Source organism: Plecotus auritus, assembly GCF_963455305.1.
Source record: "Plecotus auritus genome assembly, chromosome: 7".
Lineage (NCBI taxonomy): Eukaryota > Metazoa > Chordata > Mammalia > Chiroptera > Vespertilionidae > Plecotus > Plecotus auritus.
This window is the reverse complement of record NC_137774.1, coordinates 110,231,496-110,259,132: the sequence shown is the minus strand read 5'-3', so window position 1 is coordinate 110,259,132 and position 27,637 is coordinate 110,231,496. Positions and strand designations below refer to the sequence as shown.

General features: G+C 42.7%; 1 protein-coding gene across 1 annotated transcript in view; it reads right to left on the bottom strand.

Moving 5' to 3' along the window:
- TMEM232 (transmembrane protein 232) overlaps nucleotides 1-27,637 on the bottom strand; it is a 203,828-nt gene that overhangs the window by 96,931 nt on the left and 79,260 nt on the right. Inside the window, exon 12 of the mRNA XM_080682694.1 lies at nucleotides 26,527-26,705. Within this exon, the coding sequence (XP_080538820.1) occupies nucleotides 26,527-26,705 (179 nt within the window). The remainder of the gene's footprint in view (nucleotides 1-26,526; nucleotides 26,706-27,637) is intronic.

Here is a 27,637-nt window from a genome sequence, read left to right as displayed (position 1 = left end):
ACAATCCAGGACTGCTAGCTCCCAACTGCTCACCTGCCTGCCTTCCTAATTGCCCCTAACTGCTTCTGCCTGCCAGCCTGATCACCCCCTAACCACTTCCCTGCCAGCCTGTTTGCCCCTAACTGCCCTCCCCTGCAGTCTTGGTCACCCCCAACTGCTCTCCCCTGCAGGCCTGTGTCCCCTCCCCCCCAACTGCCCTTCCCTGCAGGCCCAGTTGCCCCCAACTTCCCTCCTCTGCCAGCCTGATTACCCCTAACTGCCCTCCCCTGCAGGCTTGATCACCCCCAACTGGCCTCCCTTGCAGGCCTGGTCTCTCCCAACTGCCCTCTATTGCTGGCCTGATTGCCCCCAACTGCCCTCCCCTGCAGGCCTGATCCCTCCCAACTGCCCTCCCCTTCTGGCCATCTTGTAGTGGCCATCTTGTGTCCACATGGGCAGCCATCTTTGACCACATGGCGGTGACCATCTTGTGTGTTGGAGTGATGGTCAATTTGCATATTACTCCTTTATTAGATAGGATAGAGGCCTGGTGCATGGGTGGGGGCCAGCTGGTTTGCCCTGAAGGGTGTCCTGGATCAGGATGGGGGTTGCCTTGGGGTGTGGGGTGGCCTGGGCAAGCGGCCTGTGGTGGTTTGCAGGCCGGCCATGCCCTCCAGTGACCCAAGCAGAGGCCCTGGTATCTGGGATTTATTTATCTTCTATAATTGAAACTTTGTGCCTTGAGCAGAGGCCTGGGCCAGCCAAGCTTCTGTTCACTCCATGGCTGCAGCCATTTTTGTTGGTATTTATTTATCTTCTATAATTGAAACTTTGTAGCCTTGAGTGGAGTCCACGGCAGGCCAGGGTGTGCGGGAAGCTTGGCTTCCTCCATTGCTGGGGAAACCCAAGCCTCCTGCTCGCTCCATGGCTGTAGCCATCTTGGTTGGGTTAATTTGTATACTTGCTCCTGATTGACTGGTGGGCGTGGCTTGTGGGTGTAGCAGAGGTATGGTCAATTTGCATATTACTCTTTTATTAGATAGGACTAGAGGCCCAGTGAACGAAATTCATGCAAGGGGCTCGGCCCTCACAGCCCAGGCTGCCTCAGCCGGCCCTCACAGCCTCTCGCAGCCCCAGGGGGCCCTCACAGCCTCTCGCAGCCCTGGCTGGCCCTCACAGCCCCAGCAGCTTCAGCCGGCCTTCACAGCCCCCAGCTTCGTCTGGAAGGTCTTCCAGACCATTGTCCAGAATTTCGTCTGGATGATCATTTGGCTGTTGGTCTAGTTCACATAGTAGGTCTTTTTTATGTAGGATAGAGTGAAAATCATGTAAATAGGTAAGCACCAAAATATGAAATGAAGATTCAAGAAAGCCTCAAAATGCTGCAAAATCAATATTAAAATTTATAAAGAAAACCTATTTTTCATGTTTTAGAAAAAGAACTTAATCAGTAGTTCTCATTGAAATACATGTATTCTTAAAATATCTTTTATTTTAATTATCTCTGGATATTTTAATCAGCATACAATCATGTTTATATTCTTTCCAGTTGTGTATCTTGCTTATCTAGGTCAAAATCATGAAAAGAGCAGTCAATTTGAAACGACAAATTAAACTGTGTCTAGGACACTTAGTACCTATTGTGACTTCGAGGACATTTTTTAACTTCTCAAAGTCTGTGGTTTTGTCTGGAAAATGGTAATCGTGACACCTGGGTTATATATTCTGCTTAGCTTCCATGGCTTAATTTTTCATGAGAAAAGTTACTTCAATATCAATAGCAACATGTAGTAGTGCACAGACTTATTACTTGAGCTCTTCTATTACTAAGAGAGTGATGAATGAATAAATTTGTGAATAAATGAATGGACTAGCAAACATAGTGTCTTCTAATGACAATTTCTGATAAAACACATTGTTTCCAGGTTAGCATTACACTGCTTTATAGAATCATGATGCTCTTTATACATGTCTTATTTGACTTCTTGTTTGCTTCCCCCCAGACTGGATAAGTCATAGATTCAGATGTCAGCTTTCTCAAGAAGAAAAATAATGGCATTCCCACCTTTCATGATGGTTCCCTGGTTGAAATTCCAGGTAATCCCTCCCCCATTGATGTCCAAGGCATTTAATTTCAAATATGGGTCAAATGCATCGTTGCTAGATCTATAAAAGGTTTTGTTTGTTTGTTTTCCTACAGAAAGTAGCCAGTAAATAGTATGGGCTTTGTAGTTAGAAAGATCTGAAATCAAGTCTGGCTTTTCCATGTACTAGATAAGAATGTAAATGGGAAATTTAAACTCTCTAGGCTTATGTTTGGTGCTTGGTTTAGTTCCACCTTATATTTCATTGTGATATGGAGTTAATAATAACTGCCTTTCAGAATTTTGTAAGGATTACTTTAGATGGCAGAGGGTGACCTGTCTAGTAGACAGTGAGAAGCTCAATGGGTGGCAGTTCCTTTCAGGGCTTCTCTAAGGCAGAGCACTAATGCTCCAGTCCCTGCACCTTCTTCCACCACCAACCCATGGAAGACTTGGTCCATCCTCTGCTGGGCTGAAAACAGTATTATGTTGTCACTTTTATATTAGAACTAGAGGCCCGGTGCACAAAATTTGTGCATGATTAGGCCTGGCCGGCGATCAGGGTGGATCAGGTTCCCCGCCTTCCCGCCTCCTCCTTCCCTCGTTCCCTCAGCGCCCCACTGACACAAGTCACCCGCCATGTTCCATGCTGCCCCCTGGTGGTCAGCGCATGTCATAGCGAGCGATTGAACTCCCGTTCTCCCAGTCGAACTCCCAAGGGGACACTTTGCATAGTAGCCTTTTATACATATACTATAGGCCCAGTGCATGAAATTCATGCAAGGGGGCGGGGTTGTCCCTCAGCCCAGCCTGTACCCTCTCCAATTTGGGACATCCCTCTCACAATCCAGGACTGCTTGTTCCCAACTGCTCACATGCCTCTGCCTGATTGCTCCTAACTGCTTCTGCCTGCCAGCCTGATCACCCCCTAACCACTTCCCTGCCAGCCTGATCAACGCCTAAATCCTCCCTGGCTGGCCCAATTGCCCCTAACTGCCCTCCCCTGCAGGCCTGGTCATCCCACTGCCCTCCCCTGCTGACCTGATCACCCTTAACTGCCCTCCCCGGCTGGCCTGGTCACCCCTAACTGCCCTCCCCTGCAGGCCTGGTCCCCCCCAACTGCCCTCCCCTGCAGGTCTGGTGCCCCTACCCCCATCAACTGCCCTCCCCTGCTGGCCCAGTCTCCCCCAACTGCCCTCCTCTGCTGGCCCAGTCACCCCTAACTGCCCTCCCTGCTGGCCTGATCACACACAACTGCCCTCCCCTACAGGCCTGGGTCCCCCCCAATAGTCCTCCCCTGCAGGCCTGGTCCCCCACAACTGCCCTCCCCTGCTGTCCTGGTCCCCCACAACAGTCCTCACCTGCAGGCCTGGTCCCCCCCAACTGCCCTCCTCTGCAGGCCTGGGTCCCCCCCAACTGCTCTCCCTTGCTGGCCTGGTCACCTCCAACTGCCCTCCTCTGCTGGCCTGGTCACCCCTAACTGCCCACAACTGCCCTCCCCTGCAGGACATCTTGTGGTGGCCATCTTGTGTTCACATGGGGGCAGCCATCTTTGTTCACATGGGGGTGGCCATCTTGTGTCTTGAAGTGATGGTCAATTTGCATATTACTCTTTTATTAAATAGGATATATACAGATAGATAGATATAAATATTTGTCAAATAGGATCATGATTATACTTCTATAGTCATATTTTTATAATAGTCTTCCTTTTTCTCTTAAAGCCATTATTCTAATGTTACAACATTCAGCAACTTAAATACCAATTCTATAATCCTTAGAAGTAGATGTACACAAAATATTAATGACCATTCCTTATACCAAAATCCAAATTCATGAACTTACTAGTAGTTTGCATGCTAATGTACATTACCACCTACACCATTTTTAAATATTATTCAGACATTTACAGTTTCATCATGGGTTTCTATTTTTTTTTATTTTAGCAATGCCCATATAGGCTTTAAAATTCAGTGTTTTTCTTATTGCATTGTTGAAACTTTACATTTTTATTAAGAACAAGTGGTATTTTTTAATATCTATGTTAATTTTACTGATTGAGTATTAAAATTGGAAAGATTGTATTCTTGAATTATATTTCTCTTACACATATTCTAACCATATGCCGGAGCATGGCTTTGTATTAGGTATAAAGATGGTAAAAACTGCCATTAATGCAGGTTAGCAGGAAGATGGTTAAGTCAACACAAGGGGAAATTCCAATGATACTGTAATTCAGCTAATTCACTACCCTTAACATGAGAATAAAAAGAAATAGGATTTTAAGCCATTGCAACACAATTTGCAGCTAATTCTACCTCTGTCTCTTGCTGTCTCTCTCTTTTTTGTCTCTACCTGTCCTTAATAATCTTAGAGCTAGGAATGTTTAACTTTTTGGTGGGAAAAGTGGTAATTTTATTCTTTAAACCTCAAAATTTAAATATAAGGAACTCATTGGTAGTCTCAAAAGACTATTTCCTACAGGAGTTATAAAATCTTACAAAGGATAGAATGCGTAACTCCTTGCTACTCCTTAGACCATTATTATTTTCATTACTTCCTGGGAGCATATTATAAACTAGAGGCCCGGTGCATGAAATTCTTGCACGGGGCAGGAGGGCTGTCCCTCAGCCCAGCCTGCATCCTCTCCAATCTGGGACCCCTCAAGGGATGTCCGACTGCCCGTTTAATTCTTGCATGGGCAGTCGGGCATCCCTCTCACAATCCAGGACTGCTGGTTCGCAACTGCTTGCCTGCCTGCCTTTTTGATTGCCCCTAACCACTTCTGCCTGCCAGCCTGATCACCCCTAACCACTCCCCTGCCAGCCTGATTGATGCCTAACTGCTCCCCTGCAGGCCTGATTGCCCCTAACTGCCCACCCCTGCAGGCCTGGTCCCCCCCCAATTGTCCTCCCCTGCAGGCCTGGTCACCCCTAACTGCCCTCCCCTGCAGGAGTGGTCTCCCCCAACTGCTCTCCCCTGCAGGCCCGGTCGCCCCCAACTTCCCTCCTCTGCAAGCCTAGTCACCCCTAACTGCCCTCCCCTGCAGGCTTGATCGCCCCCAACTGGCCTCCCTTGCAGGCCTGGTCCCTCCCAACTGCCCTCACCTGCTGACCATCTTTTGGTGGCCATCTTATGTCCACATGGGGGCAGCCATCTTTGTCCACATGGGGGCAGCCATCTTGTGTGTTGGAGTGATTGTCAATTTGCATATTACTCTTTTATTAGATAGGATACAGAATCACAGGCCCTATTCCTTTATACACATTAGAGTTTAAGATGGACTGATGTTAAGAAAGAGACTAGTTGGGAATATCTCATTTTCTGATTTACTAGTTGTCAGATACTGCACAAGTTATTTAATTAGTCTGAGCACATTTCCTTATTCCTAACATGAGATGATAATAATACTGAACATTCTTGGGTTGTTGTTAAGATTAAACACAAGAATGGAATATACTTTTTCACAGTGTCTGGCATGCAAATAATTTTTAAATAAATATTTCTTGTTTATATTTAATTTTGGAAAGAGGCACAGTAGAAATGGCAGAGCAAAGCTTTTGGTTAAGCTCATTAATGCGTGCATCACTTGTCTTAATTCTGTTTATACTCAGATCCCCCTCTCTGTGCAGGTGATAATGGTGGGAAAGAGCTATGGAGGGTGGGTTAAGTGAGTTAATATATGTAAAACTAGGGCCTAGTGCACAAATTCATGCACCTTGAAAGGAACTGTGGTCCACGAGGCTGCAGTGGGCAAAGGGGTGGTCTTGGCCCATCCTCCATGCCCCTGCCAGGCCCCTCCCACCACGGCCCTCGGTCCCATCTGCCGGCAGCCCTGCTCCCACTGCCACTGCTCCCAAGTGCTGATGGCGCCAGCTCCGCTCACACCCACTGACGGCATGGAGCAATTGGGGCTGGCACCAGCAGTAGGTGCAATTGGGGCCGATGCTGTCAGTGGGTGCGAGAGGCAGCTGCTGCCCAAATCACCCCTCAGGAGCAGGGGGGGGTGGAGAAGCCCTCAAGAGCAATCGGGGCTGGCAGTGAGTGCGAGCAGTGGATCTGGCACTGGCAGCGGGTGCGAGCAGGGCTGGCGCCGGCAACAGGTGTGAGCACTGGGTGGGACCATGGCACGTGGGAGCAAAGAATTTTCAGTAACCACCAGGGCTCTCCCCGATGGCAGAGACCGGCGCCCGCCTTGGTCTAGCGCCCCCGCTCACTTGCTCCACCATCTCGCCGCAGCTGACACCCACCATGTTCAATACTCTGCTGCAAATGCCTGCCATGTTCTGTGCACACTCCCTGGTGGTCAGCGCATGTCATAGCGAGCGATTGAACTCCTGTTCTCCCAGTCGAACTCCCAAGGGGACACTTTGCATAGTAGCCTTTTATACATATACTATAGGCCCAGTGCATGAAATTCGTGCAAGGGGGCGGGGTTGTCCCTCAGCCCAGCCTGTACCCTCTCCAATTTGGGACATCCCTCTCACAATCCAGGACTGCTTGTTCCCAACTGCTCACATGCCTCTGCCTGATTGCCCCTAACCGCTTCTTCCTGCCAGCCTGATCACCCCCTAACCACTTCCCTGCCAGCCTGATCAACGCCTAAATGCTCCCTGGCTGGCCCAATTGCCCCTAACTGCCCTCCCCTGCAGGCCTGGTCATCCCACTGCCCTCCCCTGCTGACCTGATCACCCTTAACTATCCTCCCCTGCTGGCCTGGTCACCCCTAACTGCCCTCCCCTGCAGGCCTGGTCCCCCCCAACTGCCCTCCCCTGCAGGCCTGGTGCCCCCCCCCATCAACTGCCCTCCCCTGCTGGCCCAGTCTCCCCCAACTGCCCTCCTCTGCTGGCCCAGTCACCCCTAACTGCCCTCCCTGCTGGCCTGATCACACACAACTGCCCTCCCCTACAGGCCTGGGTCCCCCCCAATAATCCTCCCCTGCAGGCCTGGTCCCCCACAACTGCCCTCCCCTGCTGTCCTGGTCCCCCACAACAGTCCTCACCTGCAGGCCTGGTCCCCCCCAACTGCCCTCCTCTGCAGGCCTGGGTCCCCCCCAACTGCTCTCCCTTGCTGGCCTGGTCACCTCCAACTGCCCTCCTCTGCTGGCCTGGTCACCCCTAACTGCCCACAACTGCCCTCCCCTGCAGGACATCTTGTGGTGGCCATCTTGTGTTCACATGGGGGCAGCCATCTTTGTTCACATGGGGGTGGCCATCTTGTGTCTTGAAGTGATGGTCAATTTGCATATTACTCTTTTATTAGATAGGATATATATAGATAGATAGATATAAATATTTGTCAAATAGGATCATGATTATACTTCTATAGTCATATTTTTATAATAGTCTTCCTTTTTCTCTTAAAGCCATTATTCTAATGTTACAACATTCAGCAACTTAAATACCAATTCTATAATCCTTAGAAGTAGATGTACACAAAATATTAATGACCATTCCTTATACCAAAATCCAAATTCATGAACTTACTAGTAGTTTGCATGCTAATGTACATTACCACCTACACCATTTTTAAATATTATTCAGACATTTACAGTTTCATCATGGGTTTCTAATTTTTTTTTATTTTAGCAATGCCCATATAGGCTTTAAAATTCAGTGTTTTTCTTATTGCATTGTTGAAACTTTACATTTTTATTAAGAACAAGTGGTATTTTTTTAATATCTATGTTAATTTTACTGATTGAGTATTAAAATTGGAAAGATTGTATTCTTGAATTATATTTCTCTTACACATATTCTAACCATATGCCGGAGCATGGCTTTGTATTAGGTATAAAGATGGTAAAAACTGCCATTAATGCAGGTTAGCAGGAAGATGGTTAAGTCAACACAAGGGGAAATTCCAATGATACTGTAATTCAGCTAATTCACTACCCTTAACATGAGAATAAAAAGAAATAGGATTTTAAGCCATTGCAACACAACTTGCAGCTAATTCTACCTCTGTCTCTTGCTGTCTCTCTCTTTTTTGTCTCTACCTGTCCTTAATAATCTTAGAGCTAGGAATGTTTAACTTTTTGGTGGGAAAAGTGGTAATTTTATTCTTTAAACCTCAAAATTTAAATATAAGGAACTCATTGGTAGTCTCAAAAGACTATTTCCTACAGGAGTTATAAAATCTTACAAAGGATAGAATGCGTAACTCCTTGCTACTCCTTAGACCATTATTATTTTCATTACTTCCTGGGAGCATATTATAAACTAGAGGCCCGGTGCATGAAATTCTTGCATGGGGCAGGAGGGCTGTCCCTCAGCCCAGCCTGCATCCTCTCCAATCTGGGACCCCTCGAGGGATGTCCGACTGCCCGTTTAATTCTTGCATGGGCAGCCGGGCATCCCTCTCACAATCCAGGACTGCTGGTTCGCAACTGCTTGCCTGCCTGCCTTTTTGATTGCCCCTAACCACTTCTGCCTGCCAGCCTGATCACCCCTAACCACTCCCCTGCCAGCCTGATTGATGCCTAACTGCTCCCCTGCAGGCCTGATTGCCCCTAACTGCCCTCCCCTGCAGGCCTGGTCCCCCCCCCAATTGTCCTCCCCTGCAGGCCTGGTCACCCCTAACTGCCCTCCCCTACAGGAGTGGTCTCCCCCAACTGCTCTCCCCTGCAGGCCCGGTCGCCCCCAACTTCCCTCCTCTGCAAGCCTAGTCACCCCTAACTGCCCTCCCCTGCAGGCTTGATCGCCCCCAACTGGCCTCCCTTGCAGGCCTGGTCCCTCCCAACTGCCCTCCCCTGCTGACCATCTTTTAGTGGCCATCTTGTGTCCACATGGGGGCATCCATCTTTGTCCACATGGGGGCAGCCATCTTGTGTGTTGGAGTGATGGTCAATTTGCATATTACTCTTTTATTAGATAGGATACAGAATCACAGGCCCTATTCCTTTATACACATTAGAGTTTAAGATGGACTGATGTTAAGAAAGAGACTAGTTGGGAATATCTCATTTTCTGATTTACTAGTTGTCAGATACTGCACAAGTTATTTAATTAGTCTGAGCACATTTCCTTATTCCTAACATGAGATGATAATAATACTGAACATTCTTGGGTTGTTGTTAAGATTAAACACAAGAATGGAATATACTTTTTCACAGTGTCTGGCATGCAAATAATTTTTAAATAAATATTTCTTGTTTATATTTAATTTTGGAAAGAGGCACAGTAGAAATGGCAGAGCAAAGCTTTTGGTTAAGCTCATTAATGCGTGCATCACTTGTCTTAATTCTGTTTATACTCAGATCCCCCTCTCTGTGCAGGTGATAATGGTGGGAAAGAGCTATGGAGGGTGGGTTAAGTGAGTTAATATATGTAAAACTAGGGCCTAGTGCACGAATTCATGCACCTTGAAAGGAACTGTGGTCCACGAGGCTGCAGTGGGCAAAGGGGTGGTCTTGGCCCATCCTCCATGCCCCTGCCAGGCCCCTCCCACCACGGCCCTCGGTCCCATCTGCCGGCAGCCCTGCTCCCACTGCCACTGCTCCCAAGTGCTGATGGTGCCAGCTCCGCTCACACCCACTGACGGCATGGAGCAATTGGGGCTGGCACCAGCAGTAGGTGCAATTGGGGCCGATGCTGTCAGTGGGTGCGAGAGGCAGCTGCTGCCCAAATCACCCCTCAGGAGCGGGGGGGGGGGGGGTGGAGAAGCCCTCAAGAGCAATCGGGGCTGGCAGTGAGTGCGAGCAGTGGATCTGGCACTGGCAGCGGGTGCGAGCAGGGCTGGCGCCGGCAACAGGTGTGAGCACTGGGTGGGACCATGGCACGTGGGAGCAAAGAATTTTCAGTAACCACCAGGACTCTCCCCGATGGCAGAGACCGGCGCCCGCCTTGGTCTAGCGCCCCCGCTCACTTGCTCCACCATCTCGCCGCAGCTGACACCCACCATGTTCAATACTCTGCTGCAAATGCCTGCCATGTTCTGCGCACACTCCCTGGTGGTCAGCGCATGTCATAGCGACTGGTTGTTTGGTTGTTACGCCATTGCATATTAGGGTTTTATATATGTAGATACTTAGCAGTGTGCCTGGTGCATTGTAAAAGCTCTACAAATATTTTGTTCTCTTAAACAATATATCTGTTACATTGGAGTTCTGTTGATTAAGTATTTAAAAGGACTTTGTTGTTCCAAAAATATATCTCCCTTTCCAGACTGTTTCCATTTATGTCAAAAGAGGAGGCATATGTGGAGGAGGAGAGAGATAAGTACCAAGAGAAAAGAGACTAATAGTGTTGTTTGTTCTATTTTGCTGCTTTATAGAGTACATTCAAAGTATGGAAATATTGTTAAGAATGAAAACAAATTTTATTTTAAAGATCTCACCATGAAATGTTAACCACAAAGTGCTTTCCATGATGAGTACTCCAAATAAAGTCACCTATTCATTTTAGCTGTGCATGTTTCTTTTTCATATTTTAGGTCATATACCAGATGGCATAAAGCATTTATACATGATGACTTTTCCTAGGTGTGTCAGCATATGCTGCTGAATTGCTTATACAGAAGAGCCTTGCTCATTGCAAGTCTCCCTGGAAGTATTTCAAACAAAGCACATTAATTAACATTTGTTTACTATGCCACTGTGAGTATATGGCAGGTTTTTATTTCTTTCCCAAATACTCAGGCAACAGTTGGGTTTATAATGAGTATGTTAGTTGAAGGGCTCATGTTTAGGAATCTATTTAGACCTGTTTTTCATTTCAAATCTGCTATTAGATATCTCACCTCTCCTCTACCCTCCATTAAACATCAAATTTTACAAACATATATAATAAGAATAGTATATGATAGAAGAGTATAATTAATTTAAAAACATACAAAACATGGTAGCACATAAAATAGTAATGGGTTTACCAATGATATAGAGAAATTGACATATTTAGTACAAACTTTTATTCATTAAATCAATAGTTTCATATAAATTGCATATTTATTTTTAAAGTATAAATAGAAAATTTCTACTTAATGTCATAAAGACTCAAGTATACTCAACACTTAAAAATAAATCCTGCCCATTATACATTAGTTTACAGTTAAGGCTGTTTCACTCTGTGTGGGGAATATTACTTTACATGATGAAAGGCTCTGGGACCAAGGTGTTAGGAAAAGAAAAAAAATAAAGGTTGTGCTATAAACAGTCATTTGCATTAACTGAAATAACAGTGGATACATATTTTATTTTAGATCACAGCATATGGGGCACAAGCCCTCACTGTATAGCCTTTTTTTAGATAGTCTCCATTCATGTTGAGCAGTGAGGCATCACCTAAAAACTGACAGTTTTTATCCTGTATAAGAAAGCTTCTAGCTATTTCATACTATAAATGTATTTCCCAAGGAGGTATCACAGGGCAATAATATGGTGGTTCAATGGGTTTGGGAATTAGTAAATTATTAAGAGAAAACTAAGGATGTTTAGGGATAAATAACTAACCTCTATGGTTTTATTACTGTAAATAGTGTTGCCATGATAGTGCCACAAAAAGAAAAGATCTTGAGTTTATCATACTCATGTTTTATTGTAAAACTAGACACACCTGTAAAGATAACTGATACAGAAAGTGTTTGGACTATTTCAGACAAGAAAATATAGTTTTAAGAAAATATAGTTTTAATAAATTCAGAATATTTGCTCTAATACATCAAACCTATAGACCAAATGTGCTCATTCCCTTTTCTTAATGTGCTCAGTCTTTTGAAATTGTTTTGCTTTGTCTTACTCATATGTGTGATGTTTAGTTGTTTAACTTATTCTATAGTACCATTATTAACTCCCTTAGGTAGGTTTTAAAATCTGAAATAAATATGACTATTATTTTCCTTAGAAATTAAGCATAAAAGAAATGGAGTTTTGGCTATGAACTTTAGGAAAGTTAGGTCACACAAAGGTATCAGAGCAGAGTAATAAGTATCAGGATGACGGAGAGAGCTACACAGATGCTGGTCACTGGTCTTCTGAATAATTAGGTTTGGAGACTTTAAGGGAGTTAGTTCAGATATTATTACCACTGAAACCTAGCATAGATATGTTATTATGCAATTTGACATTAAAAATATACCAGCTAATAATAAACTGGGGGAAAAAAACTTTATGGTCAAAGTCATAAAAATGATAGAAAGAAAAACACTGGCTAGAGAAAGAATAAACCAAGCAATGATTAGATATTTAACTTTGTTATATCTATACCAACATAGAAATCTTAGTCGAAGATGGCGGCATAAGGTACACACCTGTACATGCTGCCTCTCACAACCACACCAAAACTACAACTAAAAGACAAAACGACTATCACCCAGAACCATGGGAAAGCTGGCTGAGTGAAAGTTATACAACTAGAAGGAAAGAAAAAAGTGCATTGAGACTGTGTAGGAGGTGCAGAGCCGCGGAAAAGCAGAGGTACGGAGGCGTGCGCGGAGAGGGCTGGCAACTGAGGACGCAGATGTCTTTCTCAAGTGGGAGGGAGACACAAGCTCCCAAATGCTCTGAACTCCAGTTTCCGGCGAGACTCTGGGGATCCAAACTCCTACGAGGAGAAACTGGACTGTCTGGCATTGGGTCAGAAAGTGAGGGTGGCTTTCTTGTACAGGTGCGCGCAAGAATCATTGTTTACTGCACTGGGGCGTGGAACACAGGGACACGGAAATACAGAGATGCAGAGAGGGCTGACTGGCAGCCATCGCTGGTTGCCACGCCCTAGTGATTCCCTGAGACCCCTCCCCGCCCAATTTACAAACCCCCCCAAACTGTGCACAGTGGCTTTTGCATGTGAATGGCCTGCCCTTTTGCAGCTGAACCTAACAAATTGCAGTTGGGTCAGACAGCTCCAAAACTTCCAAACCCCAAACAAAAAGGAGAAATCTGCAGATCTCACTGTAGTTCCTGCTGGGTGGCCTCTGACAGTAGCTGACTTGCACCTCCTTGAAGATCCAGGAGCCAGTGTACCTAGTGGTCAGTGTGAGATGACACCAGATTTAAACTCTTCACATCCATAAGCGAAACACTCAAGAGGCAGACTCAGTGAGCACCAAAGCCCCACTGAAGCAAGTCCTGCCCCATAAGGGTGTCTCCAGCACAGCAGTTCTTCCATTAGAGACACAGCTGATCCTCACAGCCAAATGGCCTGGAGGTCAATTCCTCCCAGTGAAACCAACAGCAATCAAGGCTTAAATACAACAAGACTGTGCACCCAACCCACAAAGGGGTGCACCAAGAGTGTCCACCTCAGGTGATTGGGGAGGCTGAGGTCACCTACCACACAAAGCCACTCCATCAACACAGGGAAGCAGCCAAAATGTGGAGAAAAAGAAACATGTCACAAATAAAAGAAATGGAGAAAAGCAAACTACTGGATATAGAGTTCAAAACCACAGTAATAAGGTTACTCAAGAATCTTCTAGAAACCGCCGAGAAACTTAGCGAGACCTTGGAGGAACTTAGTGAGACGTTCAAGGATCTTAATGAGAATGCCAAAAAAAAAAAAAAAATGGAAAAGGACCAGTCAGAAATTAAGCATACACCATCTGAAATAAAGAATAATATACAGAAATCCAACAGCAGACTAGAGGACCCCAAGAATCAAACCAAAGTTTTGAAATATGAGGAAGCAAAAAACACTCAACCAGAAAAACAAAAAGAAAAAAGAATCCAAAAATATGAAGATAGTGTAAGGAACCTCTGGGACAACTTCAAGCGTACCAACATCCGAATTATGGGGGTGCCAGAAGAAGAGAGAGAGAGCAAGATATTGAAAACCTATTTGAAGAAATAATGACAGAAAACTTTCCCTACCTGGTGAAAGAAATAGACTTACAAGTCCAGGAAGTGCAGAGAACCCCAAACAAAAGGAATCCAAAGAGGACCACACCAAGACACATCATAATTAAATTGCCAAGGGCAAAAGACAAAGAGAGAATCTTGAAAGCAGCAAGAGAAAAACAGTTACCTACAAGGGAGTACCCATACGACTGTCAACTGATTTCTCAACAGAAACTATGCAGACCAGAAGGGAGTGAGAAGAAATATTCAAAGTGATGAACAGCAACCAAGATTACTCTACCCAGCAAAGCTATCATTCAGAATTGGTCAGATAAAGAGCTTCACAGACAAGAAAAAGCTAAAGGAGTTCATCACCACCAAACCAGAATTATATGAAATGCTGAAGGGTATTCTTTAAGAAGAGGAAGAAGAAGAAAAAAATAAAGATAAAAATTATGAACAACAAAGTGACAACAAATACATATATATCAACAAGTGAATCTAAAAATCAAGTGAATAAAAAATCTGATGAACAGAATAAACTGGTGAATATAATAGAATCAGGGGCATAGAATGGGAGTGGACTGACAATTCTCGGGGGGAAGAGGGCATGAAGGGTGCAGGAAGAGACTGGACAAAAATCTTATACCTATGGATGAGGACAATGGCAGGGGGTAAGGGCATGGCGGGGGGGCGGGATTCAGGTGGAGGGGAGCTATGGAGGGAAAAAAGAGGAACATCTGTAATAATTTGAACAATAAAGATTTATTTAAAAAAAAAGAAATCTTAGTCATAAAACTATCCTCCAAAATCAAATTGAATAAAAGTCTTTTCAGGTAAATAAAAACTGACAGAACTAGCCACCAACAGATGAAAAGAATACAAAAGGGTTTTCTTTGAGCAGAAGAAAAATATTTCCATACAGAAGGTCAGAGATTCTAGAAGAAATGGTAAGGAAAGAAACGTAAATATGTGGGTAAATCTAAAGAATACAAAGTGTATAAAATAATGTAATATACTGATATCAAAACACAAATATACAAACACATCCAGATACACACACATGCACAACTAAAATGCTCAACTGGGAGGTTGTGTAAGTAAAGAGAAATAAATGGAGTTAAAATATTATAAGACCACTTTATGGTCCAGGAAAATATAAAATTTCTCTACATTAAACTTCAATAATTCAAGGAGTCATTTTGTAACATCTGGCTGGGTAAAATGGTACAATATTTTTTAAATCTTCTCCAAAGAGGCATACAATGAGCTTTTAAAGAAAGAGAACAAGAAATAGGTACAAATAGAATAGTAAATAACAAGATGTAGAAATAAATACAAGGATAATGCAATTATATTAAATATAAATAGAATGAAAGTCCAAATGTAAAGGCAATAATTTTAGGTTAAAAACATACTAATTCTCCAAAGAGATATATATATCAAGATTCAGAGAACTTTGAATAAAAAGGTGTAAATAGGTATACTACATATTCAAAAGTATCTATCAAAATAACCCTATTAAAAGAAAGCTACTATGGTTATATTCATAATAGGAAAGGTACACTTTTTATTAAAAAAAAGAACATTTTATAAGAATGAGAGTATTGCCAGTGATCAGAGAAAAATTAAAAAATCAAAATTGCAAACATAATGACAAAATTTCCATGTATGTAGGCATGAAGTCATAAACTTCAATAAGGCATGGTTCGAAAGAAATTATAGTAGAAATTAGAAGTGCTTTTGAACTGAATGATAATGAAAATATTACCACAACTTCCAGGATACACCTAAAATTATGTGTACAGGAAAATAAATAGTGTTAAAATTCATATATTAGAAAAGAGAAATAGGCATAATTCAATAAAGAGTAATATAATTCAATAATTTTTTTAAAAGAATAGAATATTAATTGCAAGGAAATTAGCAGAAGGAAATAGAAAACTAATATCAGCTATTAAAAAATAGAGAAGAGCCCAGCTGGCATGGTTCAGTGGTTGAGCATCAACCTATGAACTAAGAGGGCATGGGTTCGATTCCTGGCAAGGGCACATGCCCAGCTGAGGGCTCAATCCCCCGTTGGGAGAATGCAGGAGGCAGCTTATCAGTGATTCTCTCTCATCATTGATGTTTCTCTCTCTCTCCCTCTCCCTTCCTCTCTAAAGTCAATAAAAATATATTTTAAAAAAATAGAGAAGACAACAGTGTGGTGATTGTGGTTATGATTGTGGTGGAGGTTGAAGAGAGCACATAGGGGATAAATGCTGAAAGAAAAAAAGTTGTTTTTCAGAAGATAAATAAATTCATAAATCCTTGGTATTATAGAATAAAAAGAGAACAAAGGCAATATAAAAAGAGTCAAGAATAATGGAGGGAACACCATGAGAATTTTAAAGACATGAAAAATATCATAGAAAGATTTTTAGCAACTTTATAAAATACTAGGTGTACTGGTTAATAATGCGGATTTTTTTCAATAGATGGAGTTACACATATGTTGATATATATATATGCGATTTGATATGTATGCTATTTTGTTGTATTGACAACAAGCTTCAAAACTTCATATGCAAATTTGCTAAAGGTATTAACATCATAGATATTTCGTGCCAAAAAAAAGAGCATTTGCGGGAAGTTTTAATTCATTACTTTATTTTGAAGAAAAGTGCTGCTGAATACTTCGGGAAGCTTATGGTGAACATGCTACATCTCAAGATACTTGTAAACACTGGTTTAAATGCTTAAAAAGTGATGATTTCAATGTGAAAGACAAAGAATGTCCAGGTCAACCGAAAAAGTTTGAAGACCAACAATTACGAGCATTATTGGATGAATATGCATGTCAAACTCAAAAACAACTTGCAGAAAGATTAAACGTTGCTCAGCAATTTCCGATCTTTTACAAGCAAAGGGAAAAATTTTAAAGGAAGGAAAATGGGTGCCACATCAACTGAACAAAAGACAAATGGAAAACTGAAAAGTCATCAGTAAAATGTTGCTTCAACGGCACAAAAGAAAGTCTTTTTTGCATCGATATTGTGACTGACGATGAAAAGTGGATTTATTTTGAGAATCCCAAATGCACAAAATCATGGGTTGATCCTGGTCAACCATCAACATCGACTGCAAGGCCAAATCACTTCAGAAAGAAGACCATGTTCTGCATTTGGTGGGATCAAGAAGGTGTGGTGTATGATGAGCTTCTAAAACCAAGTGAAACCATTAATACTGATCGCTACCAACAACAAATAATCAATTGGAACCATGCTTTGATCATGAAATGGCCAGAATGTTCCAGAAGACACGGCAAAGTAATTTTGCTTCATGATGATGCTCCATCACACACTTCAAAACCAGTTAAAGACACGTTAAAAGACCTTGCTGTATTCACCAGACCTTGCTCCTTTAGATTACCACTTGTTCTGATCGATGGCACACGCAGTTTCTGAGCAGCACTTCAAAATGTATGAAGAAGTGGAAAATTGGGTCTCTGAATGGTTTGCCTCAAAACAAGGAAAGTTCTATTGGGATGTTATCCACAAATTAGCTGAAAGATGGGGAAATGTGTAGCTAGCAATGGACATTACTTTGAATAAAGCATTTTTGATGTTTCTTTTGAAATTATCAATGTTTTCTTTGATTACAAAATCTGCCATTATTAACTGGTGCACCTAGTATACTAGAGGCCCGGTGCACAAAATTCATGCATGGGGGTCCCTCAGGCCTGCCTGCACCCTCTCCAATCCGGGACCCCTTGGGGGATGGACATCCCTTTTACAAACTGGGACCGTTGGCTCCTAACCGCTCACCTGCCTGCCTGCCTGATTGCCCCTAACCATACTACCTGCCTGCTTTATAGCCCCTAACCTCTCTGCCTGCCTGCCTGATCATCCCTATCCACCTCTGCCTGCCTGCCTGATCGCCCCTAACTGCTTTCCCCTGCCAGCCTGATCACCCCTAACCGCCTCTGCCTTGGCCCCCACCACCGTGGTTTTATCCGGAAGGATGTCTAGAAGACATCCGGTCTATCTGGTCTAATTAGCATATTACCCTTTTATTAGTATAGATTTTGAAATACAGATGAAATAGATAAATTCCTAGAGAAAAAAATACCTTCACTTGTAAAATTTTTAAGGAAGAATTCATAACAATACTACATAATTTTCTAGGGAACAGAAAAAACAGATAACTACCTCTCAATTTATTCCTTTAGTTCAGAATAACTTTGATATAAAATTTTACATTATAACAAAACATTATAAGAAATAAAATTATGGACTACTGCACTGATTAACATGGAGGCAAAATCTTTTTTTTAATTTAATAAATCTTTATTGTTCAGATTATTATAATTGTTCCTCTTTTTTCCCCCATAGCTCCCCTCCACCCAGTTCTCTCCCCACCCTCTGCCCTTACGCCCCCCTCACTGTCCTCATCCATAGGTGTACAATTTTTGTCCAGTCTTTCCCGTACCCCCCACACCCCTTTCCCCCTGAGAATTGTCAGTCCACTCCCTTTCTATGCCCCTGATTCTATTAAATTCACCAGTTTATTCTGTTAATCAGATTTTTTTATTCACTTGATTTTTAGATTCACTTGTTGATATATATGTATTTGTTGTTCATAATTTTTATCTTTACCTTTTCTTCTTCTTCCTCTTCTTAAAGAATACCTTTCAGCAATTCATATAATACTGGTTTGGTGGTGGTGAACTCCTTTAGCTTTTTCTTATCTGTGAAGCTCTTTATCTGCCCTTCAATTCTGAATGATAGCTTTGCTGATTAGAATAATCTTGGTTATAGGTTCTTGCTGTTCATCACTTTGAATATTTCTTGCCACTCCCGTCTGGCCTGCATAGTTTCTGTTGAGAAATCAGCTGACAGTCGTATGGGTACTCCCTTGTAGGTAACTAACTTTTTTTCTCTTGCTGCTTTTAATATTCTCTCTTTGTCTTTTGCTCTTGGCATTTTAATTATGATGTGTCTTGGTGTGGTCCTCTTTGGATTCCTTTTGTTTGGGGTTCTCTGCACTTCCTGGACTTGTAAGTCCTTTCACCAGGTGGGGGAAGTTTTCTGTCATTATTTCTTCAAATAGGTTTTCAGTATCTTGCTCTCTCTCTTCTTCTGGCAGCCCCATAATTTGGATGTTGGTACGCTTGAAGTTGTCCCAGAGGCTCCTTACACTATCTTCATATTTTTTTATTCTTTTTTCTTTTTGCTTTTCCAGTTGAGTGTTTTTTGCTTCTTTGTATTTCAAATCTTTGACTTGATTCTTGCGATCCTCTAGTCTGCTGTTAGATCTCTATATAATATTTTTTATTTCAGTCAGTGTATGCTTAATTTCTAGTTGGTCCTTTTTCATATCCTGAGGGTCTTGCTAAATTTATCGGCCTTTTCTAGAAAATTCTTGAAAAACATTGTAACCATGGTTTTGAACTCTATATCCAGTCCTTTGCTTTCCTCCATTTCTTTCATTTGTGATCTGTTTCTTTGTCTCCGCATTTTCGCTGCTTCCCTGAGTTGATAGAGTGGCTTTGTGTGCTCAGTGTCCTATAGGGCCCAGTGGCTCAGCCTCCCCAGTTACCTGAGGTGGACACTCTTGGTGCACCCCTTTGTGGGCTGTGTGCACAGTCTTGTTGTAGTTAAGCCTTGATTGTTGTTGGTTTCACTGGGAGGAATTGACCTCCAGGCCAATTGGCTGTGAGGATCCAGCTGTGTCTATGCTGGGAGAACTTCTGTGCTGCAGACACCCTTATGAGACAAGATTTGCAAAAGCCTCTGTGCTCAGCGTGGATAGGGTGGAGTCTCAGGGCGGAGAAGACAGCATTGTTTTCCTGTCAGCCCTGCCCTAATAGGCCCGTGTCTCAGTGTCCCGTGGTAATCACTGCAAGCACCTCTGAGAGAAAGCTGCCCTTGAGTTCAAACCACTGCCAGACAGTCCAGTTTCTCCCCGAATGAGTCTGGGTCCCCAGGGTCTCGCCCGGAACTGGAGTTCAGTGCAGTCGGCAGCTTTTGTCTCCCTCCTGCTTGAGAAAGCCAGCTGTGTACTCAGCCGCCCTCCCTCTCCGCGTGCGCACCTCAGTACCTCTGCCTTCCGCAGTTCCTCTGAGTCTCAGCGTGCTTTTCTCCCTCCTGACAGTCCAGCCTCTCCCTGCATGAATCTGGTCCCCAGAGTCTTGCCCGGATCTGGAGTTCAGTGCAGTCGGGAGCTTTTGTCTTCCTCCCACTTGAGAAAGCCAGGCCCAGCCTCGCACTCAGCTGCCAGTTCTCTCCGCGGGTGTCTCAGTACCTCTGCCTCCTGCAACTCCTCTGAGTCTCAGTGTGCTTTTCTCTTTCCTTCTAGTTGTAGAGTTTCCACTCAGCCAGCCTTCCTGTGGTTCTGGATGATGTCTATTTTGTCTTTTAGTTGTAGTTTTGAAATTGTTGTGCAAGGCAGCTGTGTAGGTGTTTACCTATGCTGCCATCTTGGTTTCTCCATGGAGGCAAAATCTTAAGCAAAATAACATCAAAGCAAATATACAATATTCAAAAGGTTATTACATTGTAATCAAGTGTTTTTATTCCAGAAATGCAATAATCCTATCTAATAAAGAGTGAATATGCTAATTGACCATCACTCCATCACAAAGATGGCTGCACCCACAGCTGAGGCCAAGTTCCCGTAAGGAGCCTTAAGGAGCAATCAGCAGGGACCTGAGGCTAAAGCCCTCCTCCAACACCATGGGGCTTGACAGGGGACCTCAGGCCATGCCCCCCACCCAGCAGGGCTTGACAGGGGACATCAAGCCCCGCCCCCCACCCGGCAGGGCTTGAAAGGGGACCTCAGGCCGTGCCCCCCACCCTGGCGTCAGGCTGGGGGAACTCAAGCCACTCCTCCTGCCTTGACACCAGGCCAGGGGACCTGAGGCCACGCCCCCTGCCCGGCAGGGCTTGATGGGGGACCTCAAGGTGCACTTCCCGTTCCTGGTGCTAGGCTAGGGGACCTCAGGCTGCTCCCCCCGCCCCAGTGCCAGGCTGGGGGACCTCAGGCTGCGCCCCCCACCCAGTGGGGCTTGACGGGGGACCTCAAGGTGCACCTCCAATTCTGGGTCGGGGGAACTCAGTCCACGCTCCCCACCCAGCGGGACTTGACAGTGGACTTGAGGCTGCGCCCCCCTGCCAGTGGGGCTTGATGGGGGACCTGAGGCTGTGCCCCCCTCCCAGTGCCGGGCCGGGGGACCTCAGGCCACACCCCCTGCCCCAGCACCGGGCCAGGGGACCTGAGGCTGCGCACCCCCCTTCCTGGCGGGGCTTGACAGGGAACCTTAGGCCATGCTCCCCACCCAGCGGGGCTTGATGGGGGTCCTCAAGGTGCATCCCCAGTGCTGGGTTGGGGGAACTCAGGCTGCACCCCCCACCCAGCAGGGCTTGACAGAGGACCTGAGGCTGCGATCCCTGCCAGTGGGGCTTGATGGGGGACCTGAGGCTATGCCCCCCTCCCAGTGCTGGGCTGGGAGAACTAAGGCTGCGCTCCCCCCCCATGCCTGGCGGGGCATTACGGGGGCCTTAGGCCATGCCCCCCACCCAGCGGGGCTTGACAGGGGATCTCAGGCTGTGTCCCCCACCTGGCGGGCTTGGCGGGGGACTTCAAGGCATGTCCCCCACCCCATCTGGAGGACCTCAGGCCACGCCCCACATCCTGGTGCCGAGCCAGGGGACCTAAGGCTACGCCCCCTGCCCAGTGGGGCTTGACAAGGGGTGGACTGGCCGGGTCTGGATCTAGCCCAATGGGGGCGGGTGGCCGGGTCTGGGTCTCATGCAATTTTGAGGCGCATGTGGGTGGGTAGGGACTTGACTCTGTGTCCCCCTTTTAATGTGCACAAATTTCATGCACCGGGCCACTAGTTATCTATAATAATAAAAGCATAATATGCTAAGTAGACCAGACATTCTTCCAGACGAAGCCGGGGCTGCAAGGGAAGCCCAGGTACTGGGTGCCTGAGGGAAACCGGTGCCAGCAGCCAGGGGAAGGAAGGCCTACTCTTGCACAGATTTTGTGCATCGGGCCTCTAGTTTAACATAACATAAAACAGTATAATTTACCACAGTAACTTTCCATTGGCAAGTTACTTTTCACAAATTTTAACTAGCTTTATTTAAAGTTTGTTTCTTCATCTGCAATCAAGTCTATAACTCATATATAGTATGGTTTTTATGAAGGTTAAATAATGTGTGTAAAGTGCATAGTACATAGCACACAGTAAATGACCAACAAATCTTATCTATTATTATTAATGCCTTTTAAAGTGATAAATATGAAAAAAATGAAGTTATACAGAACTATGTAACAGATTAAAATCTCATTTATGTAGCTCTCAATCAGAACACTCTTACTATGTAAAAATATCCCAAAACCTAGTTTAACACAACCATTTATTTATTCCACAGTTCCACAGATCAGCAATTTGAACTGGGCACAACAGAATGGGTCTTCTGGTATCATTCAAGTGTCCTTCATCAGCTCTTAGGGTAGTGGGGGTTGTTAGTCTAGAAGGGACCTATAGAATGACTTGTCTCTGTGCCCTACTGTCTCTCATCCTCCAACTGGGTAATGTGGGCTTATTCACATAGCAGTTACAGAGTTCCAAGAGAACACGAGAGGACAGATGCCAATATGTAAGCTGTTTTCAAATCTCCACTTATATAACACTAGAGGCCCGATGCACGAAATTCATGCAAGAATGGGCCTTCCTTCCCCCGGCTGCTGGCACCAGCTTCCCTCTGGCACCCAGGACCCAGGCTTCCCTCACAGCCCTGGCTTCATCCAGAAGGATGTCCTTCTGGACGTCTGGTCTAATTAGCATATTACACTTTTATTATTATAGATTGGTATTGTCTTATGTCCAAATCAAGTCACATAGTCAAGCCTAGAATTTGAGAGTGGAGGGAATGAGGCAAGTATGTAGATATAGGGAGTCTTGAATAAATTGGGCAAATTACTCTAACAATCTACCACAAGTTCCAAAGCAATACTTCATTATTTTTCTAAAAAAGATATATAAAATTGTACACATGAGTTTTATCTCACAAAAATGACCAAACCATTAAAATTCAGAAAGAATGAACTATTTTTACCCAAAATGAATTCCTTTACTTAGCATCTCTATTTTTATGAAACCATCCCTAAGTCTCTAAAACCTTAACTTGGCAAACCAAACATATCTTTTTCAAATGTAATGCCTTTACTGCCCAATCCAACCTTTTTTTTTTCCCAAGTAGGCAAGTCAGCTGATGGCTTTCTTCCAGTGTTATTTCTACTCAGTTCATGATATTTACTTATCTGAAAGATGCTCTCTTCAACCCTGCCCCTTGAATCATTTAATGTAACTTATAATTTACATTTCCAGCTCAAACACTGCATAAAGGTGACAATAATTTGTTCCTCATTATTATAATAAAAAAGTGAGATGCCAAACATTTATCTGAATTCCCATTTTGTGCCATGAACTTTGAAGGGTCTCACCATGTATATAATATTTCATTTGTATTGTTCCTTATCTATTTCTGGAGACTGTAGCTTCTGGGTGAGAGAGTGAAATGCATTGTGTAAAGGTCATATTTTGGACTTCTTTGTTTCTTCCATAGAATTCAGTATGGCAAAATAGACTTAGTTACTCAATATGCACATATTTATTTCATATTTTTCACTGATTTGGGTGAAAGCTTTTATATAACTTCTTTATATACATGTAGTATCTTAGTATTAACTAAGGGAATTCAAACTAAATGATATTTCAAAGTCACTAGCTAGCTTTTCTTATCATTTATCATATATTTTATTGTTTAATAATCCAAATGCCTCTATCTCAACTAACTTTTATATAAAATAGGTCTAGAGTGAATTGTTATCTTTTAATGTATCTAATGAAAATTAAACTTATTTCTTATATTAAATATGTACTGTGCCTAAATTAATGTAACTGCTTTTAGAAATTTCTCATTTAGATTTTCTCTGAGGAAAACTTGCCTTCACCACAATTTACTATTTAAAACGAATGAAAGCAGCCTTTAGAAATCTTCTCACTGAGCACTGAAAACTAATTAGCTGTATGCTTTTGCTTTTATTCTTTTATTCTCAGTGCTGATGCTTGAATAATGTCTTCACTTGGATCTAGCTTCTAACAAATATTTGCAATGTCTGATTAATTGACTTATGAATATCAAATGTAGTTATCTATAGATATTTACTAAAATTCTGAAGAAGAAAAGACTACCTTATACCAAATTATTAGCCCTGGAAATATCCATATAAATAGAATCCTAATTATAGAAATGACAAATTTGAGTTGGTTTATTTACTTACAGAATAATCCATTTGAGATGTGAAGTGGCATATAAAAATAGATTTTAAAAAAGCAGGAAATAATATAAATAATTGAAAATGTCATGAAAACAGAAAAATAAGCAAAAAGAAAATAATAAGACTGAGATGAATACATAGTGTTCTCTATTTCTGTTAGAAACTGGTCAAAACTTTGAATCATTTTTTTTAAGCTCCAGCAAATCGCTGATACAAAATCAGTAATAAGGTTTGAAGAGTACATGAAACTGAGGAGGATTTATTTCCTAAATCCTAATAAAGGTGATATTGGGTGATATCATGGTCATATCTGTAATAGGTATAATAACTGTCTTTATTTCTATTTCTTTCTGTGCTCCTCAATTTAAAACCAAGGGACAAGCTGAAGCACAGTTGCATAAAGGAAAGTCCATGAAATCCAAAACTATGTAGTTCAAGTAGACAGCTCTCTGATGATCTTTTTCCATGAAAACTATTTTAAAATCTAGAGAAATAAAACGGATAGTCTTTGTCAGAGTATAGCTAGGGCGCTGCTCAGCACTGCTGCTCTGAGTTGCTCTGAGTCCATATATTCCTCTAAATTCTTCCCGACTGTGCCAGGGCAGGTCCTCCTCAAACCCTGCCCACTGTGCTAACTGGTGGGAACTTAGTCCAAGTTCCTCCTTTGTCCTCTACTCACTAGTTACAGGTGTCGGGTCCCAGCCCCTCTGCCTGGGGCTGGACCTCCTAGGACGCTGGATCTTAGACAGAGAAGCCATGAGAGGTTGTGGGTGTGTAAGAATGAGTCTTTATTCCAGAGGCCATATAGCCATCAGACAAAACAACTCCTTCACAGCAACTTCTGTACAGGCAGGCAGCCGGACACTGGCTGATTAACATGTACATCTTTCCCACAAAGCAGCATTAGTCTCTGTACCCACAGCTATTATCTAAGCAGCCGCACGCTGCCCCCTAGACTCACCACCTCGCATCATAGTGGTACCTAAGCTCTCTGCCTCAGCAGCTTCTCTAGCCTCTTTGGCTCAGCAGCTTCTCCTGTCTCTCCTGCCCAGCACACTTGCTGCTCTCTGTAGCCTCACATAGTAACTACCTCCAAGCTTCTCTCCTAGCTCCAGCTCTCCAGCTTCATCTGAGCTCTCCTCTCCTCCCTTTGGCTGGTCAATGACATGTATTATACTCCTTAGACAAAGAAGGCCTCATGCCAATAGTAACATCATTCATTTTGGCTACAGAAGAGCACAGTGACAGTGAGATCGCTGTGCACCTGCACATAGTCCTTGGATCTGTGTATGGTATCTTAGCCTTGAACATTCTGATTACAAGTCCCAGGCTTAGAGTGGCCTTGACCATCCGATGCACTCTAAACAGGGTCCCTACAGTCTTCCATATTCTAAATCAGACTTATGATTAAAAAGCAGAGTTGAATTTTGTTTTCTACTAAGAATCTAGAATGTAGCTACTCTGCGTAGCCAACAACCCATCCATATGCTTTGATGATCAATAGGCAGAGTGGATTCCTTATTTGTTCTTCTGATTTAACATTAATCCATACCCATAATTATTACTGGAAAACAGGGCATTAAGAGCATTAGAATAATTGCATCTGTGAAAGCTAGAAAGAACCAGAAATATTTAGTGACAGTGGGGAGAAAAGTGTGTGTAAAGATAACAAACAAATTACCCTGGCTCAAAATAAGACACAGAGACAAAAAATATTGTTTGGCGTAGTTTTGAAATATAGGCTACCATATGGATAAAGTATCACTAGAAAATAATATTTGTATTTTATGAAAAATAGATAGCTCATTTCATAATGATTTTCTTTTATGTCATTCAAATAGAACTAGAAAAAAAAAAACACAAGAATTTGTACAATACATTTTTAACCTTAAAGAAAATTACTTTAGTGTTAGTGGGTCCAGATTTGCAATTTATGTTGTCTAATGCTGGAAAGGAAAAATACATACATATAAATAAATAAAAAACTAAATAATTTATTATCCAAATGGAGACTCTTTTGAGAGTGAATTAATTCACTACTAATAAGGAAGCTGGAAAATTAGGCACAGACCCAGGTTAACCTTCACAATTGGAATGCATGGTAAATGCTTCTCAAAGGCACAAGCCCAAAGTAGCACAATTATTCTTCCTAAAAATCAACTCCTCTCTTCAAGCTATTTAATCAGAAGATTGCCTACCCTCTTAACTAAAAATAGTTCAGCATTAAAATTTAAAAATCATGTTCTCAACTGTGTCACTGATGCTCACTGAATGTGGACATTCCTTTCTCCTTAGAAAAAACAAATGCTTTCTGATGATAGAAATACCCAATTACTCCCCAGTGTTTTATCTTACCTGAGCTATATTTAGTGCATTATGGATCCGCTCATCTTTTTCATGATTCTTTGTTTTCTGTAATGTTTGCCATATGAGGTTTCTAAGTCCATCCTGTTCCTCATCTCCTCGAAGTTCCCATGACATTTTCACCAGGTTGTACACTAAGCCGTAGTACCCAATCCATATGACTTCATCACCTGTTTAAAAAGAAATAGTCTGCCCTAGCCAGTTTGGCTCAGTGGATAAAGCACTGGCCTGTGGACTGAAGGGTCCTGGGTTTGAATTCTGGTCGGGGGCACGTACCTCGGTTCCAGGCTTCTCTCTGGCCCAGGCCCTCATATGGGCTTGTGCAGGAAGCAACCAATCGATGTGTTTCTCTCACATCAATATTTCTCTCTGTCTTTCCTCTCTCTTCTACTCTCTCTAAAAATCAATAGAAAAATATCCTCGGGTGAGGATTTAAAAAAGAAATATTGTTTGAGAAGATAATAATTTTATTCATCATACTAATATAGAAAAAGAATGAACTGATTTTCTGAGCTTTTCAGTCTTCACTGATTTTACTTCTTTAATTTTAAAAGATCACATATTCTTTTAAAATTGCTAAACATATGAAAAAAATTAACTGCTCCTAACTACTATCAAACCTCATAAATTTCAAAGTTAAACAGGTAAATTGTAAACTAGGTACTAAAAAAATCTTTGGAATTCAAGTAAAGAGGAGTTTGTTCAAGGCAATATGCATACTTAGACCACCATGGTGAATTTTTATAATAAATCAGAAAACAGGAGAAAAATCATTGGCTGTTATTAGAATGATGAAAATCTATGAAACATAGCATTTGAACCAAGAAGCAAACTTTGAAAACCATGAGAGAAGCAAATGAAAATTTCTGATCTAATTATAGGCTGTAAGATTTTTTTTTCTAATAACAGATACATAAGTCTATAGAAATAATGGAAAGAAAATAATGAATCCAGAAGAGAAAAGAAAGTCTAAGACATTTCTAAAACTTATATACCAATTAGCAATTTATATAAATTATGCAGTTCTACTTTTAAAATATGCATTTCTCTTACAGAAGAAAAAAGAAGTTTCTCTTTATTCTTTACTTTGATGGTATATTGC